Below are 15,124 nucleotides of genomic sequence, written 5' to 3'. Positions count from 1 at the left end.
CTTAAAGGGGTGTGGCTAACACGGCGTGCTGGCATCAGAAAAAGGTTTTGTCAGAGCTGTTAAATGTCACGTTCTTATATTCCATATCTCTATTTTCAGATAAAATCAGAAAGAATATTTAAGTCTTTATACGTATACATGTTTTTGTTTGTTTTGTAAAGAACAATGCCACGTTTACATATCCATTACCTTAATTAATTTTGAATGAAAGTACACGCAAAAAGCTAGTATTTAGACCATTTGCTCCATCTGCTGGTGAGTTTACGAACTCCACTTGTTGTCCCTCACCCAAGAAGCCTACATTACCCATAATCCACCTCTCATCGTGCAGCATGCGCAGTGAGAAAGGTATGGAACTACGTAACGTTATTTCTACTACATGAGATTTGACTAAAACTAGGGATGCGTTATTTAAACTTTGTTTAGATTGTTTTATTGTAAGTTTGTTATACTCGCTGCATCTGGGGTGATTTAGATCGTCACGTTAATTTAGACACTTGCGCTAGTTGTGTTATTTCAAGAGCACGCTAGTGCTACCATTGCTAACGTGGGTTTACCTTATTAATATCATGATCTTGAAAAGGTCCATATACTTGAAATTGCGCGTTTACTTTTGCAAATAATTAAAGATGTGCTAAAATTTTCATGTAAAACCATATGTTTACACAGCATATAAACATAAAAGCCAAAGCCCCAAGGACGTCGCTATGGCCATGGCTTCGATCTCTACTCTGGACTGTACTATTAAACTGAGCAACTTGCAGTACCTGTGAGTCATCAACCCCAGTAAGATAACCGCCTACACCCGGACCAATATTCTAGCCAATTTGATCAATTCAAAGTTTTCTTTTGTAAGATCAGTCCCGTTTAAGTTAACTCTGTGTGAAGCTATTTATTAATAACTGTATTGAGTTATCGTCTCAGTGGTTGTGTTTTGTCTCCGCATCTGTAGGAGCCGCCTCAAGAGCATTTTGGTGAGCAAGGAGTTTATCAACATTGCTTTTCTCTCCATAGTTCTTAGCTTTTCGTATCTTTTCAGTTTTAAGTGTTCTGTGCAAAAAAAGACTTGTATACAATATTTTCTCTTCAAAGAATCAACCTAAAGATTGTTGTTTAGTTAATCAAAAAAAATCTAAATCTTTAACTTTGTAGGTTTTACACTTGGTATCCCTGCCTAAATATCCAACTTCTAATTGTGTCCCTTGACTCCGTGTATGAGAAAAATGAGTGACCCAAAAAGCACAGTAGAAGGTGCTTCTGACACTCTGTCTAACAGAGACACGATTGAACTTCCTGATGATCTCTCTCTGAGCGACTCTGACCCCGATGAGCCCAATGAGCATTTTGTCAGAAAGGTTGAGGACCTGTCATCATCCTCAGAAGAGGAAGGGGATGCTCACTTTGGCCAACCTGTTTCTCAAGAAAATCCCACCTTCAAACTGACAGGTGGGAGCTCTGGGTTCTGTGATCGTAGCAAGGACATCTTTGCACAGTTGGACAGTGCTTCGAAGCTCACGTCTAAACAGTTAGGCGAAGACAACATTCTTGATGGCACATTTGCTCGTCCTGCTCCACCTTCACCTCCACAGGAAGCTCAAAGGAAGTGTTCCGCTAGCCCTGAAGCAACCACAAAAAAACCAAGTAAAACTCTCCCAGATTACCTCGCACACCCCGAGCGCTGGACCCACTACAGTCTTGAGGATGTTTCTGAAACCAGTGATCGAAAGAATAGCCAGGCTGCTCATCAGTACCTTCAAGCCCTTCAAGATAGGAAAAGGTCTCAGGATGCTGTGCCGGAGACTTTGAGTCCAGCTTTAAACCAGGGTCACGGCAGCAGCTATGAGAAAAAAATCGTGTTCAATAAACCCAAGAGCAAAGATCAAAGTGAGAACAAACCAGTCCATGTTAGGAAGGGAGAAGTTGGACTTCAGCACCTGGATGATGGAGAAGAGAAAGATGGAGAAGAGAATGAAGACGCTGCTCCTCTTCCTCATCTCAGCTCACGGAAGAATGAGGAGAAAAAAAGGAAGTGGGTGACTGAGGAAGATAAAGAGGAAGACAAAAAGGTTACAAGTGTTGTTTTCAACAGCAAGAAATTGAACCGCAAACACTTCCGTAAAGCACTTGGAGATGAAGAAGGCAAATAGTGAACTGGTTCGGACTTTGTAACCCTAATTTAGCTGTTTGTATGTATTTGAAATCTACCAGTTTCTTGAATAAAGGTGATCCTGGTTTTGACAAGCTAATGGCTTGGGTAAATTCAATTATGCATTTTAGCAATTATCAGTTTGTTTTTTATTTTATATATATATGAAAGAAGTGTTTGCAGTCATAAAGAAGACGGTACGTTAAATGTCATGACAATTACAAACATATCTGTTATTTGATCTGTCTCGAGTGTTATCAACATTTTATTGTGTACCTTATTAAGTATCTTATCTGTCTGTTTTATGGTGACTTTTCATAAAATAAACCTAATGCATTGTGTATTTTGAGATCATATTAATGTGTAACGTAATGATAAGTCGCTGAAAATGTAAAGTTGAATGTTTTGCATACTCTCATGATGGTTGATGGTGACGAGCAATGCAAATCAGAAGATTAATTTCCGTTCTATTGCACAGTGTGTTTTCTTGGTGCCAGGCAATTCCAGTGATGTGCATTTTAGTGTTTGTTTTACCCACAGTTTAATCTCTTAAGAGAGCATCCGGAGCTATTCAAAGATAGGAAATATGTCGGGGGTTTAACCTTGACATCTCTTCAAATGTTATTTATATTTTGCAAAGGCCAATATGTAAACACAAAATGTGTAGTAAGTCAAAAACAAATCGATCTGATATATATTTTTCATATTTAATATCCTGTGCATAGTTCATGCATCGTTAAATTAACAACTACATTACATTTTTTACTGAATAGAAAACTAAATTGATATGACAACAAAGGTGTGTTTGGCATATTATGTTCTGGTTCAGTACCCTTTCGTCCAAATACAAATGAGGATGGGATACTTCAATATTTACAGCTACATAAGTGCTATTGTTGGAAGAGACACAAACATTTGCGTCGTGAAACCACGCCCACAAACTATCAGAATACGATGACGTCTATGATCTTATGTACAGGTGTGACACGAGCGTACCTTACCGTTCGCGAAACTTTCAAGCTTGAATTACGAAATACGGAAGTGTACAGTAAACTACTAGCGACACGAGTTTAAACCTCGCTCCTTAGAGATTTTCGACTATGTGAGGATCAAAAAAGAAGTTAGACTGACGCCAGTCTGCTTGACCCTAACTCTTTAACAAGCTTTTATGTCAGGATGTGCTCCATTGGTCAAGAGGTAGATGATCTCCTATTTTAATGTCTTTACGTTTTGGTAATGAGGGTGTCCTTCTTTTCTGTCATTTTAGTTTGGCGGTGTGTGCTTATTACTTGATGGGTTAAAACGACTCCTAATTCATCATATGCTGTTTTAACATTGTTCACATTTATCAACTTGCATGTGCAAACATTTAATGTGTAGTTTTTATAATTTTTATCAATTTATGAAACAACAGGTTTCTATTTGACCAAGTGTTGTACACACCCATTTATGAGTTTCAGTAACAATCTATGCAACTGCACTGATTAAAACGATTTTTCTTTTATGCATTTTACTGTCTCCACAAGAAGACTTGTTGTAGTTAATTTGACTCAAAATATAACTGTCTTTTTTGGATTAACATTTGTTGCAGTTTATCCAAACTGCATATTTTAAGAGTTCTTTTCCTTAGAAACGGCTTTGAGGAATACTAACTTGACCTGATTATCTTGTTTCACAGATCAAAAAGGGAGACTCTTGCTGTGACAAAACAGAAAACATGCTATTTTTTCCCTTCATTCGTTTCTATTATGAATACTGAAACCTTATCTAATCTGATCTCTTGACTATTCAGTAACTTTAGTGATTAGATATTCATAGCATCTAAAACTGCCAATGTGTTTGTCATGAGATAAAATAAGGGACGCCAAGGATCGTACCACAACCTAAATTTAAATAAGAGTAGTGTTGAGTTAAATAACCAGGCAAGTAGGCCTGTTGTTGTTGAGCAGGTTATTTGTCATGCAACAGTGCTACCTTAATGTCTGAACAAGAAAATGAGAATGCATTACTGTGTTTTTATTAATTACTCAGGTTTATGTGAAGAATGAGAACCTTTAATCTTTCTGACACCCACAAACACACTGCAAACACTTATAGCTTGTAGTTGAACGTCTGTCCCACAGGCAAGTTTGAACCTGTAATAATACCATAGTTGTAAAAGAAAAGAGAAGGATGCATGGGAGAGAGAATGACAAAGAAAAACTATTGCCATGATGCAAGAATTTTTTCTGAAACCCTGCTCTGATAATAGTTTTTAACTTATTGATCCTGTTAGTGAATGAAGTGTTTTAAAACTGCAGCATCTCATCATTTTAACAAACTGGCTTTATTGTGTAATCATGCTTAAATCTAGTTTGAAAGTTTTAATTAACACCACAAATGATAGACATAACATTTGAGAAATGTTTACCTTTTATAGGTTTAATAACAATATGCACTGGCATGGCTCCCAAAAATGCCATGCCAGTGCATTGTTATTTGTCAAGCTGCATTGTTCCATAAAGAACCTCTTAACCGCTGCAGAACCTGTTCTGATGCACAAAAGGTTATTTGTAGTGTGAAAGGGTTTTACAGGCTAAAATAAAGTAAGAAAGGATTATTTTAAGAACCTCGGACTGAAACTTACTCTGGAGAACTAAAAATGGTTCTATGGCATGCATGCAAAGACCTTTGAGCCCATTTATATGAAAGGTTTATATGTAGTCTTAGACTTAATTAGACTGTAGACGGTCAATCCACTGTACATACTGTAAAACATGTGAGTGAATGCTCATGAGGACACTCAAATATTTGCATTTGAGTTGAGATAAGGTAAGGTTCTACTTTACTAACTTGTGCATGGCGCTGTATGTTACTTTTCATAATGCCTCTTTCCTATTATGTAAAGCACAAGCTTGGCTTTATTTATTACACTTAGAACTAAGGTATTAAATCTTGTGTACTGTCCACAATATATTTTAAGTTGTTGATAAAAGTGAGCAAAGACACACCACCAACCACCCACTGGCTCAATTGCGGAGTCAAATTGGCGTGGCAAAGGCATGCACGTGTTCTGACTTTCCGTCGCTCTGGGTTGTTATTGTTAACATTATTTCAAGGTTTTGCAATATTATCTGACTCCAAAAGATAAAAGGAAACCTTGTTGAATGATATTATTTGTATTTTGTTTACTAGGTTTGATAATAATAGTGAAATTTGGACACATGTTTGATTTTCATGCTTTAATCTAAAACTATATTAACTCGTCCGATTCTCATGCCATCTATACGTGGATCCACAGTCACAAACTCGCCAGTCCTGGTCACTGCCAGAGGTTCCTTGGCCAGTAACGTCTTATATGGCTACCCCCTGTAACTCATTGCTAAAATGTACCTTTTTGTCACCTTAGACTGTAAACACTTAATTATAAGCAACAATTATTTATAGCCTGAGATCATGACCACTTCAGAGATAAATACACAAATCTTACTGCCTCTAGTGGAAGCTTTATATAATCATGCCATAGTTTCCCATGTATTTCCCATAAAATTACTATATTCAGAGTCTGAGGCTACCTGATTTGGACTGGTCAGACAACAATATTGTTGTTCTAAATGGAAATTTCCTTTATTTGCCTCTAGTGTCTAAAAAACACTTAAACTAGTGCCAAGTTGTTTGCCGGATCACTAGAATTCTCAGCTGGTGTGTCTCTGCCACCTAGACAGGATCCTAGTTCGTCACTAATCTGTAACAGAGATATTACGGGCATCTGCTTATATTTAAAATATAAGACTTTATGGGGCGGTTTCCCGGACAAGGATTAGTTTGAACCAGGACTAGGCCTTATTTAAATTAGGACATTTAAGCAGTATTTACAATCCTGCCTTAGAAAATAAATAACTGATGTGCATTTTGAGACGTAACAATGACACTGGTGAATTTTTAAGATATGTCAGTGCCAGGCTGTTTTCAGTTCTAACATTTAAGTCTAGAACGAGCCTAAACCTTGAATGGGAGCCCAAAACCTGAATGTGCCTATAAATTTAGAATAATGCAAAACAATTTCAAACGCGACGATTTCTTACTCAGATACATGTCTCATGTCAATTAGAGAATCCAAAGGCACACACAGCACTGTGGGGTTCAATGTGGTGTATTTTCAGACCAAAATACCATTCCTCCACACAACAAAAAATTACTCAGTCCTAGATCTGATCAGGGCACAGATGGGCATTGACATGAAGACACACCCTCAACAGTGAGCAGAATGTCTTTAAACCCTTCAACCTATGTTATGATCTGCTCTACTGCTGTGGAAATGAGACCATTGTACCAATCGCACAGAGACATTTCAAATGGTACCAAACATGCATATGAAGATTCTTTGTTCTTAAAAGATATGGTATTTGTCAAACCCATTTCATGGATTAGCGTTGAAGTGCTAGAGTTGCAGAGTTAAGAACGAGAGAAATGAAGAAAAGATTGGATGTAAAGGTGTGATTTTGCAATCATCTTTCATTGTTGTATGCTGTCTGTGTTTCTCAGGAAGTGGTGCCCTTTTGGTGTGGACACCTTGGCACCGGCCTTGCAGCATGAAGGGCCATAGCTGTAGATACAGTACATCATTTTGACACATTGACTATGTTGGAGATATTATAATAACTTTCTGTTATTTTTATGTGTTGCAGGATCCTATTGCTTTGCTTGACCTGGAAAATGGAAATGATCCCTTACTTCCATCACAGGTAGAAAAAGTGGCCAGTCATGTTTTTGACAATTTGTTACATATACATCTATTCATTTTGCAGACGCTTTTATCCAAAGCGCCTTACAAGTAGGAGAACATATAACATTTTGTCAACACGCTAAACAGTACTCTTAGTGATTTGTTCACCAACCGACTTAACGTCACTATACTCACTATACTTTTTCTACTTTTGCACACACTCAGTTTTGCATCCACTGTATATCTACAAATGCATAACAAATGACTGTTGTTGAATCTTACAACACTGTGGTCATGGTCACAATAACATCACAGTCCCTGCTTGACACATTACATACACAAACACTTGCCGTCCTTCCATATCCACAACTTTAAACACTCCTGTTTCCTGATCAACAATTTCTGTTCACCAGGATTTATTTCCATTCAGAATTGAATTAAGAAAGCCATTTAATTCAATTATTAAATGTGTAGATAAATTACTACTAACCAGATTTGTCTTAAAACTTGATGCCATTCACTGTTTTATTCCAATTAAATGATTACTTTAATGATGGAGCTTTACCTGTCTTTAACCTGTTACTGCATTTGTATTTCATTCAGTATGACTCCCAATCTTCTCAATCGTATGACTATGTCCTGGTGGCCGACATAGTTAGAGAGACAGATGATCAAACATTCAAGAAGCAGGATGCGTATATTAGGAATCTGAAACTGAAGAATATTAAAGTGACTGTACGTTTGATCACTTTCACAATCAAGTTTTAGCTTTTCAGCTGAATTTCACTGTTTCAAACAAGGCTCTCTTTACTGTTGAACAGATAATTGAACATATGGGAAAGGTATTTTATGGCATTTGTGCCCCTGAAGAAATTTTCGCAAAGTACAAATACTTGCTAAAGGTCTCTGATGCCTGCAACTGGAGCGGAGAGCAAACATGTTTCTCGTACTCCACCAGGTACTGTAGGGCTTCTAAACTCTTATTCAAAGGCATTTCAAACAGGATTAAAAACGTTTATCCACCCAAAGCCTTTGTAATACGTTTTTCCTCTGTTGCTTTGTTTTACAGAATCAGGGTTGTCCACTTTGTTATACATAATACATTTATAGAAACGGGTGGTAAGTTATATGCAAATCAAGAAATCTCTAGATAGTAGTTGTCTTGGAATATAAAAAGTTTAATATAAAAACTCAAAATGGACAAGCCCTTGTAAACTCCAAAGTGAAAATTCTTTCATCTTTTACTGACCCTAATGTCATTGCAAAAGAATGACTTACCTTCTTCGACAGAACACAGAGGAAGAATGTTGCTAACCAAATAACATTGGCCCCCATTGACTTCTATTGTATGAACACAAAACCACTGAGATGTTCTGTAAAATATTGTTTTGGCGTTCCACAGTGGAAAGAGTCATATACAGATTTTAAACCACATGTGGAGATAATAATTAATGACAGAATTTTGACTTTATAAACCTCGGAAATGAATGAATTACACATACTTCAAAGACTCATTAGCAATGTTTCTCTCCACTAATACTGTCTGCTGTAAGAGAATCTTGAAGATCTTCTGGCTCAAGGTGTTTTCAAGTCCATTTTCTGTCTGCATGAGGTAAAAGTCTTTCATCCTGTTTTGGTTCAATTAAAATGTTTGTGTAAATCATGAAACTGCTACAGATCGTTGAGTTATAAAAATGTTGCTTCGCAACTTTATTTTTTAAAGGAAAATAATCAGAAAGAACTAAAAAAGAACTGGGCAAGCTGGTCTGCAATATTCTCACTTTTCAAACAGCCTATGGATCATGTTAAGTAAGTTGCATGTGTGTCATCATCTTCTCATGTTGGCCTGGCTTTTTAACACTGTCTGTGTTTAACACAGTCTTATGTCATTTTTAGAGACTATTTTGGGGAGAAAGTGGCACTGTACTACCTGTGGCTGGGCTGGTACACACGGATGCTCATCCCTGCAGCTTTCATTGGCATTGTTGTGTTTTTGTATGGCATTGCCTTCTTCAATACAAGTCCGCTTATGTGAGTACATTTAAAACCCTTTTTAAAAAAAGGACTAAGCTTAATAAATCTATGCCTCCTTTTATTTAAATTGTGGTGTGTTGTAACAGTAAAGAAGTCTGTGACTCCAACATCATCATGTGTCCAAGATGTGACCACAGATGCCATGTGTGGAACCTGTCCGACACCTGTACATATGCCAAGGTCAGCTAGTAAAAGTTTTCAGAATTGTGTATTTTGTGAGATGGGGTTTTATGTTAGAAAGAGTATTTGCAATTAATTTCCAGCTTGCGATGAATGATTACATTTTGAATTTACAAACAGGTCAGCCAGCTTTTTGACAATGAAGGGACAGTGGCATTTGCCATGTTTATGGCGATTTGGGGTAAGATTTATTCTGTTTAATAGGGCAGAATACATATTTCTTTGTATGTCACATTGATGCTCATGTTTTGATGTTGTTTTAATAGCCACACTGTTCCTGGAGCTGTGGAAGAGACATCGAGCTCTGTATGTTTCTAAGTGGAATGTGTATGACTGGTGTGAGGAGGAGGTAGAGGATCTTGTCATTTTTTTTAACAAAATAATAACTTTGCATCTAGCGATGTAGCTAAATAAGTCTTTGTTTCAACAGGAAGAGTTGATTTTGGAGATTGTGAATGATCCCCGGTGTAGAACAAAAGTATTCAGACACTCCTATCTGCGCACAACAATGGTGCTGCTTTTGGTAACGCTGGTGGTGAGAAACAAAGTTTGCATAAAAACTTTTTACTATGAGGGTGTGTTTGTTATTATTGCTGTTAGCTTTTGCCGGTCCTTTCACTTTCGGTTTAAAATTGTTAAGTTTGTCTTTTCGACACATGTTTACAATAAAATTAATTATATTTCATTTAATATATTTTTGTTTTAATTATAACTCTATATAACACTAGTATGTTCATTGTTTCCAGTTGGTGGTGATCATCGGTCTTACCCAAGCACTGGTGATCTGCCGCATATTAACTGGAATAGTGTTGTCCGAGAGCGATTGGCATTTCTTGCGTGAACATGCCAGCACAATAGCCATGTTGACTGGTGCAGTGCTGCACTACATCACTATTCAGGTTATGACTAGGGTAAGTACTGATCTGTTCTGTCCAAAGGGCAGGAAACATCTGTTTGATAAAGAACATAGCATCTTACAATAATAATGTCTTTATGCATAAACTTGCTGTCCATGTCTCCAATAATCCATGCTGTTATCAAAGAAAACGGGGCACACCAAAATAAAATTCATGTTACATTTTCAAGAACGTCAATTACTTTTATCCTGATAATAAATTGTGTACTGAAGTATTCTGTTAAATTAGAATATAATTTACTCAACTGAGTCACAGAAGATGAGCAGTGCCAAATTCACTCAACTGTACATTTTTAGATCATAGATGCTGGTGGACAAAAATTGCACTTTCCGCCGTAATTCACTTTCTTTTCAGGTCAACAGATTGGTGGCCCTCAAGCTGTGTTCATTAGGTAGGTGTAGAAACACAACATCCTTTACTGGGCCTTATAAAAAGACAAAGATTTTTGATAAATGATTATTTTACAGAGAAGACTCGCTCAATGGCCGCCACAGAGAAGAACTTCACTGTGAAGATGTTTACGTTTCAATTCTTCACACTGTTCTCATCACTATTTTATGTGGCCTTCTTTCTCGGAAGGTATGTGTCGTTTTGTGTGCATTTTAAGATGTTTTTCTTATAACAGGCTATTTGAAGTGTCTATTAATGCTTTGTTCAGAATTAATGGCTACCCAGGAAACTATATTCGAATTGCAGGCAAGTGGAGATTAGAAGAGGTAAGAATGATATTAGAATTATATATGACTATACAATTATAATCAGAAGTCACATGTTTTATGGGATATGGGATAGGATTGTCTTAAAGCTAGTCGAGTGTGAAATAGTCCACTTATATTTATCCAAGTTGCTTTAATGTTCATTCAGAATACTGTCGGGGTTGGTTGGTCCATAGTCACCAAACCTGCTCCATATATTGTTCTCACTAAAATGGACTAAATTACTTAAATGACTTTAAAATATAGGCAGCATTAACTTGCCAAACAGGAAGTTGGCCATTTTGGATTTAATGTGGATTGAAAAACTTTTATATATTTCTGCTACAGAATTATTGAAATTGTACCAAAAAGTCACAATTGTGGCCAGAGAAACAGATTTTTGAAATCTAAAATGATGTTGCTATGACAAAGAAAGCAAAACACAAAGTATATCATATTTTGTACATTGAGACAAATTGCTTGCATTTTCTTTTTGCTAGTGCCATCCGAGCGGCTGCCTCACAGATCTCTTCATCCAAATGTCTGTTATTCTGTTGCTTAAACAAACAATTAACAACATCTTTGAGTTTGCAGTGCCGTAAGTGTTATGAAAAAAATCCTTTTCCACTCATTACACTTTTTCCAGTACTTATTGAGCGACTCTTGCTTTGTTTGTGTGTATTTGGCTTCATGTGGCTGCAGCTGGTTAAAGCTCTGTTGTAAGCGACTGAAACCAGATAAAATAGAGGAATGTCAATATAATGGGGGTAACATCGACTCCTGTGACCCCAGCAACCTGCGTAACTGGCTGGACAATTACCACCTGACTGATGTGAATTGTTTCAGCTTGTTTAATGAGTTTTTGGAAATGGGTATGTATCTCTGCCAGCTACCACATTAGTTTCACAGTACTGCAGATGTATTTTGGTATATGCGGATGTGTTCTATAGATTTATGGCATGTTCTTCATAATCATTGAATAAACATGTTATTTGCAATATGTTTTTTCATAGCCAGATCATTTTTTACCTATAACACACGTGCTGTTCTTTCCTGTCTAGTCATTCAGTTTAGTTTCACCACCATCTTTGTGGCTGCCTTCCCTCTGGCTCCTCTTTTGGCTCTGATCAATAACATTTTTGAGATCAGACTTGATGCCATTAAGATGGTGAGCCTTGAGCGCCGCCTGGTGCCCAAAAAGACCAATGACATTGGTAAATACTGTTTTGTGCTTGTATTTGTGTGATTTGTGTGTCCGTTTTTCATCATCAGTAATTACTTTCATTATGTCCGGCATGTTTTTTCCAGGTGTGTGGACAAGAATATTAGAAGTCATTGGTGTGATGGCTGTCATTGCTAATGGGCTGGTTATTGGCATTACCTCTGACTTCATCCCACGTCTGGTTTATCGGTACTATTATGGACCATGTGCAAATGGCACCAGTGCCAACCTGGAGTGAGTATTACTTCTCACTTGCTTTGGTATATTTCACAAATTAAATTCTTAAAATTGTTTCTTATTTATTTGAACCGATTGTCATTTGTCACTTTGTCTGTTTTCCTGCATTATAAATTACCAGTTATTATACATTATCAATAACTTTTGTCATGTTAAAAAATAGATTTTATTGGCTATTATATTTTATTATATTAATTGTCTAAGTCTTTAAACACAAAATGGTTTAATCAGTGGTTATAGTCAGTCAAAAAGGATTTCTATACATTACTATTAGACCAGAGTTATTATAGTTTTGATATTAGTTTTACATTTAGTTTTTATAAATATTTTTAAATTAACGTTTATTTTTAGATTTTTATGCTAGTTTTATTTAAATATTTAGCAACTTTGTAATACTAAAGTCTTTTGTCATTGTATTATTTGTTTGTTTTAATTAAACATTAAAATATTATTTAAATTAAATTAAAGATTAATAACATTTTAATTTAGTTTGGTTTACTTATATAATTTTCCTGCTATAAATTTATTTCAGTTTATTTCTGAGGCAACATTTACATTTTTTGTTGTTTATTTCTTCCAAAAAATGTAAGACCAGTATTTTTCATTTCAATAAACCGAAACGCTTTCAAAGTTTTAATTTTAGTAAAACTAGAATAACCATATTATATATTAAATACTTTTGTGCTTTAATATAGTCTTTCTTTAATTTTGACATTTGTTTAGAGACCAACAGTAAAAGTATAAATGTAAATCCAGTGTCTTAAATGTGTCCAATATCTTGCGATTAATATTGTACATACAGTAATGTACAATTTTGTAATGTTAAAATTGATATATAGAGAAAGTGCAGTCTTGTGCAATTTAAAACATCACCAAAACTGTAACCACAGGTCACATCTGAAAACACTGACATCGTACACAGTTTTATTCACAACAAAATTAAGCATTTTAATTGTCTTGTTAGTAAATGATGACACAAGGACCTTTAATTCTGATCGCATTGACATGTTATTTTGAGAAATGCATTTGTATGATTTAAGAAATTTGAACAAAGTGACTGAGAGAAACTGTAAGTTAGTCAACCATGATGTAGGGTTCTTCTAAATTCACTTCTCACATTTTGCCTTCGCCCACACTTTTCTCTGTTTTGACATGCATTCAAAAGTGATTAAAACAGACACGTATATACTGTATTTGTCTTGAAATTGATATTTTCAGATCCTTGTAAACTAATATTGGAATATGACCATGAATGTTTTACCTTTGTCTGACAGCTGCATGACAGGGTATATCAACGGCACTCTGGCAACAGCCTACATGTCAGATGTAAATGTGCAAAAAGACTTCTTTATAAAACAAATGACCACAGAAAATGGAATCAATGTTTCTCACTGCAGGTGAGCCAAAGACACTTCATTTAAAATTATGTTGTGTTAATATATATACACTTAATGTTATTTTTAACAAAACTTGATTTGACTTAATGGATTCGTTTACCAAAAATGAGAATACTTCAAGTTCATTTCATAAAATACAGTATGTAGTATGTACCTACTATATAAATATAAGTAAAACTCTAGGGACAGTTTTACCATATTTTAAGTACACTTTATGTAATGTAGAAAGTACACTAACATCAATGTACTGGTTGTTTTTAACACAAATGTTTTTAGAGTGCACTTGTGACTGAATTGGCCCTCTTTTTTGTATATTAAAGACTTTTACATTTTGAAGAATGTTTGCTGTGTTTGTTTATATTTTGCAGTTACAGAGACTACCGCAATGATGTGGACCAGAATCTCACTCCACAGTTTTGGCTTATTTTGGCATTCCGCTTTGCCTTTGTTATTCTGTTTGAGGTATAGTGTTATCAAATTCTTTACATCTCTGTTGCATTTTTTCACTTTACAACATTCCTTCATGGCTATTAGAAGAGATCTTTGTTTGAAGTTGTGGCTAATGGAAGTTGTTTATCTCTCTGCTTAGCATGTGGTGGTGCTGTGCAAGTTTGTTGCTGCCTGGTTTATACCTGACAGTCCAATCAAAGTGAAAAACAGTAGGCTGAAGGACAAATTTAAGAGACTGAAAGAGGAACTTCAGTACGTATTACCCAAAGACTACAACATTTATCTCCTCTGAGTATTTTGGATTCATGTTGTGGAGATAGAGGCATTAAAATATGTAGAAATTTTGTCACTTGACAATTAAATTTATTGTATTTCATTTCCCTCTTCCTGCTGCTGATTTGCTGATTTTTTTCTCATCTCCAACAGGGAAATGAATGAAAAATACGACAGCAGATCCACTGAAGTGTGAACCAAACCAGATTCTTTAAATCTTGTGGATCTTGTAAATTCACAAAACTTAAAACTGAGGTTTCTTTATTTCATCTCCCTGGCATCGATCATGTGACTGCTCTGCCAATGAGGGACTTATGTCACCACCATCATATGTTTGCTCCATTTCTGTGTGGAAAATGAAAATTTGTGAAAATACACAAAGTCAGTTCCTGTTATTTCAGTCGATATGCATTTGTAGAGAAATCTCCATAGGTCTTAATAATATCTTAGTGTTGTTGGCAATGTAATTTATAATTTGTATTAAAAAAAATGATTTTAGAATTAAGTTTATTAATTTTGAAATGCATATGGAAGCCTTCAATAAGTTTTGGATTGACAGTGAAAACCGTGTTTCAAGTCAATTATTCCAAATGTAAGAAACCCAAATTTATAAGGGGAGTACAAAGTACTAAAGGTATATGCCTACCTGTGATGCTGTTCATACTGCCCCTTTTTATTGTTTTTCTCCTCCTTAGGGATGTTTTTTTATATATCTTCACGTTCATGTACCAGAAAATGACGTACATCACATTCAACATAAATGTTAATTTAATAAAATGAAGTGAATCTAGAAGGTGGTTGCAAAATAAAATTGTCAATAATTTTTTCTTCCATGAGATGTCAGCAGAAATGCATTCTTAAAATACAA

General features: G+C 35.6%; 2 protein-coding genes across 6 annotated transcripts; both read left to right on the top strand.

The window, feature by feature from the left end:
* The first annotated feature begins 321 nt into the window (after nt 1-321).
* On the top strand, nt 322-2,489 carry tssc4 (tumor suppressing subtransferable candidate 4). 4 transcript variants are annotated; one of them, XM_056771717.1, is made up of 4 exons: nt 322-348; nt 670-786; nt 953-974; nt 1,153-2,489. In XM_056771717.1, the coding sequence occupies exon 4, from the start codon at nt 1,215-1,217 to the stop codon at nt 2,145-2,147; it is 933 nt and encodes a 310-aa protein (XP_056627695.1). In that variant the 5' UTR covers nt 322-348; nt 670-786; nt 953-974; nt 1,153-1,214; the 3' UTR covers nt 2,148-2,489. The 4 variants fall into 4 exon arrangements, with proteins under 4 accessions (XP_056627695.1, XP_056627783.1, XP_056627946.1 ...); XM_056771805.1 differs by lacking the exon at nt 322-348 and adding an exon at nt 359-547; XM_056771968.1 differs by lacking the exon at nt 322-348 and adding an exon at nt 359-583 and having other exon boundaries at nt 670-769.
* Nucleotides 2,490-2,573: 84 nt separating this feature from the next.
* On the top strand, nt 2,574-15,089 carry ano9b (anoctamin 9b). Of its 2 annotated transcripts, XM_056771484.1 has the most exons (24): nt 2,574-3,343; nt 6,814-6,870; nt 7,455-7,586; nt 7,673-7,809; nt 7,921-7,970; nt 8,405-8,463; nt 8,575-8,660; nt 8,748-8,882; nt 8,972-9,065; nt 9,186-9,246; nt 9,332-9,414; nt 9,496-9,600; nt 9,812-9,976; nt 10,337-10,373; nt 10,450-10,561; nt 10,641-10,698; nt 11,178-11,275; nt 11,380-11,549; nt 11,739-11,891; nt 11,986-12,133; nt 13,411-13,533; nt 13,902-13,995; nt 14,123-14,235; nt 14,410-15,089. In XM_056771484.1, the coding sequence occupies exons 1-24, from the start codon at nt 3,323-3,325 to the stop codon at nt 14,450-14,452; spliced, it is 2,334 nt and encodes a 777-aa protein (XP_056627462.1). In that variant the 5' UTR covers nt 2,574-3,322; the 3' UTR covers nt 14,453-15,089. The 2 variants fall into 2 exon arrangements, with proteins under 2 accessions (XP_056627462.1, XP_056627378.1); XM_056771400.1 differs by having other exon boundaries at nt 7,673-7,970.
* Nucleotides 15,090-15,124: the final 35 nt, after the last annotated feature.

Source organism: Triplophysa dalaica, chromosome 1 (genome assembly GCF_015846415.1).
Source record: "Triplophysa dalaica isolate WHDGS20190420 chromosome 1, ASM1584641v1, whole genome shotgun sequence".
NCBI lineage: Eukaryota > Metazoa > Chordata > Actinopteri > Cypriniformes > Nemacheilidae > Triplophysa > Triplophysa dalaica.
This window is presented reverse-complemented; position numbering and strand designations above follow the sequence as displayed.

Bases quoted from the DNA above. Each gene is read 5' to 3' on its own strand.
- ano9b (XM_056771400.1), top strand. From the start codon at position 3,323: ATGTGCTCCATTGGTCAAGAG. The intron at 7,587-7,672 runs GTACGTTTGATC...ACTGTTGAACAG, and splicing joins TGAAGAATATTAAAGTGACT to ATAATTGAACATATGGGAAA. The intron at 8,661-8,747 runs GTAAGTTGCATG...TGTCATTTTTAG, and splicing joins CAGCCTATGGATCATGTTAA to AGACTATTTTGGGGAGAAAG.
- tssc4 (XM_056771717.1), top strand. From the start codon at position 1,215: ATGAGAAAAATGAGTGACCCAAAAAGCACAGTAGAAGGTGCTTCTGAC.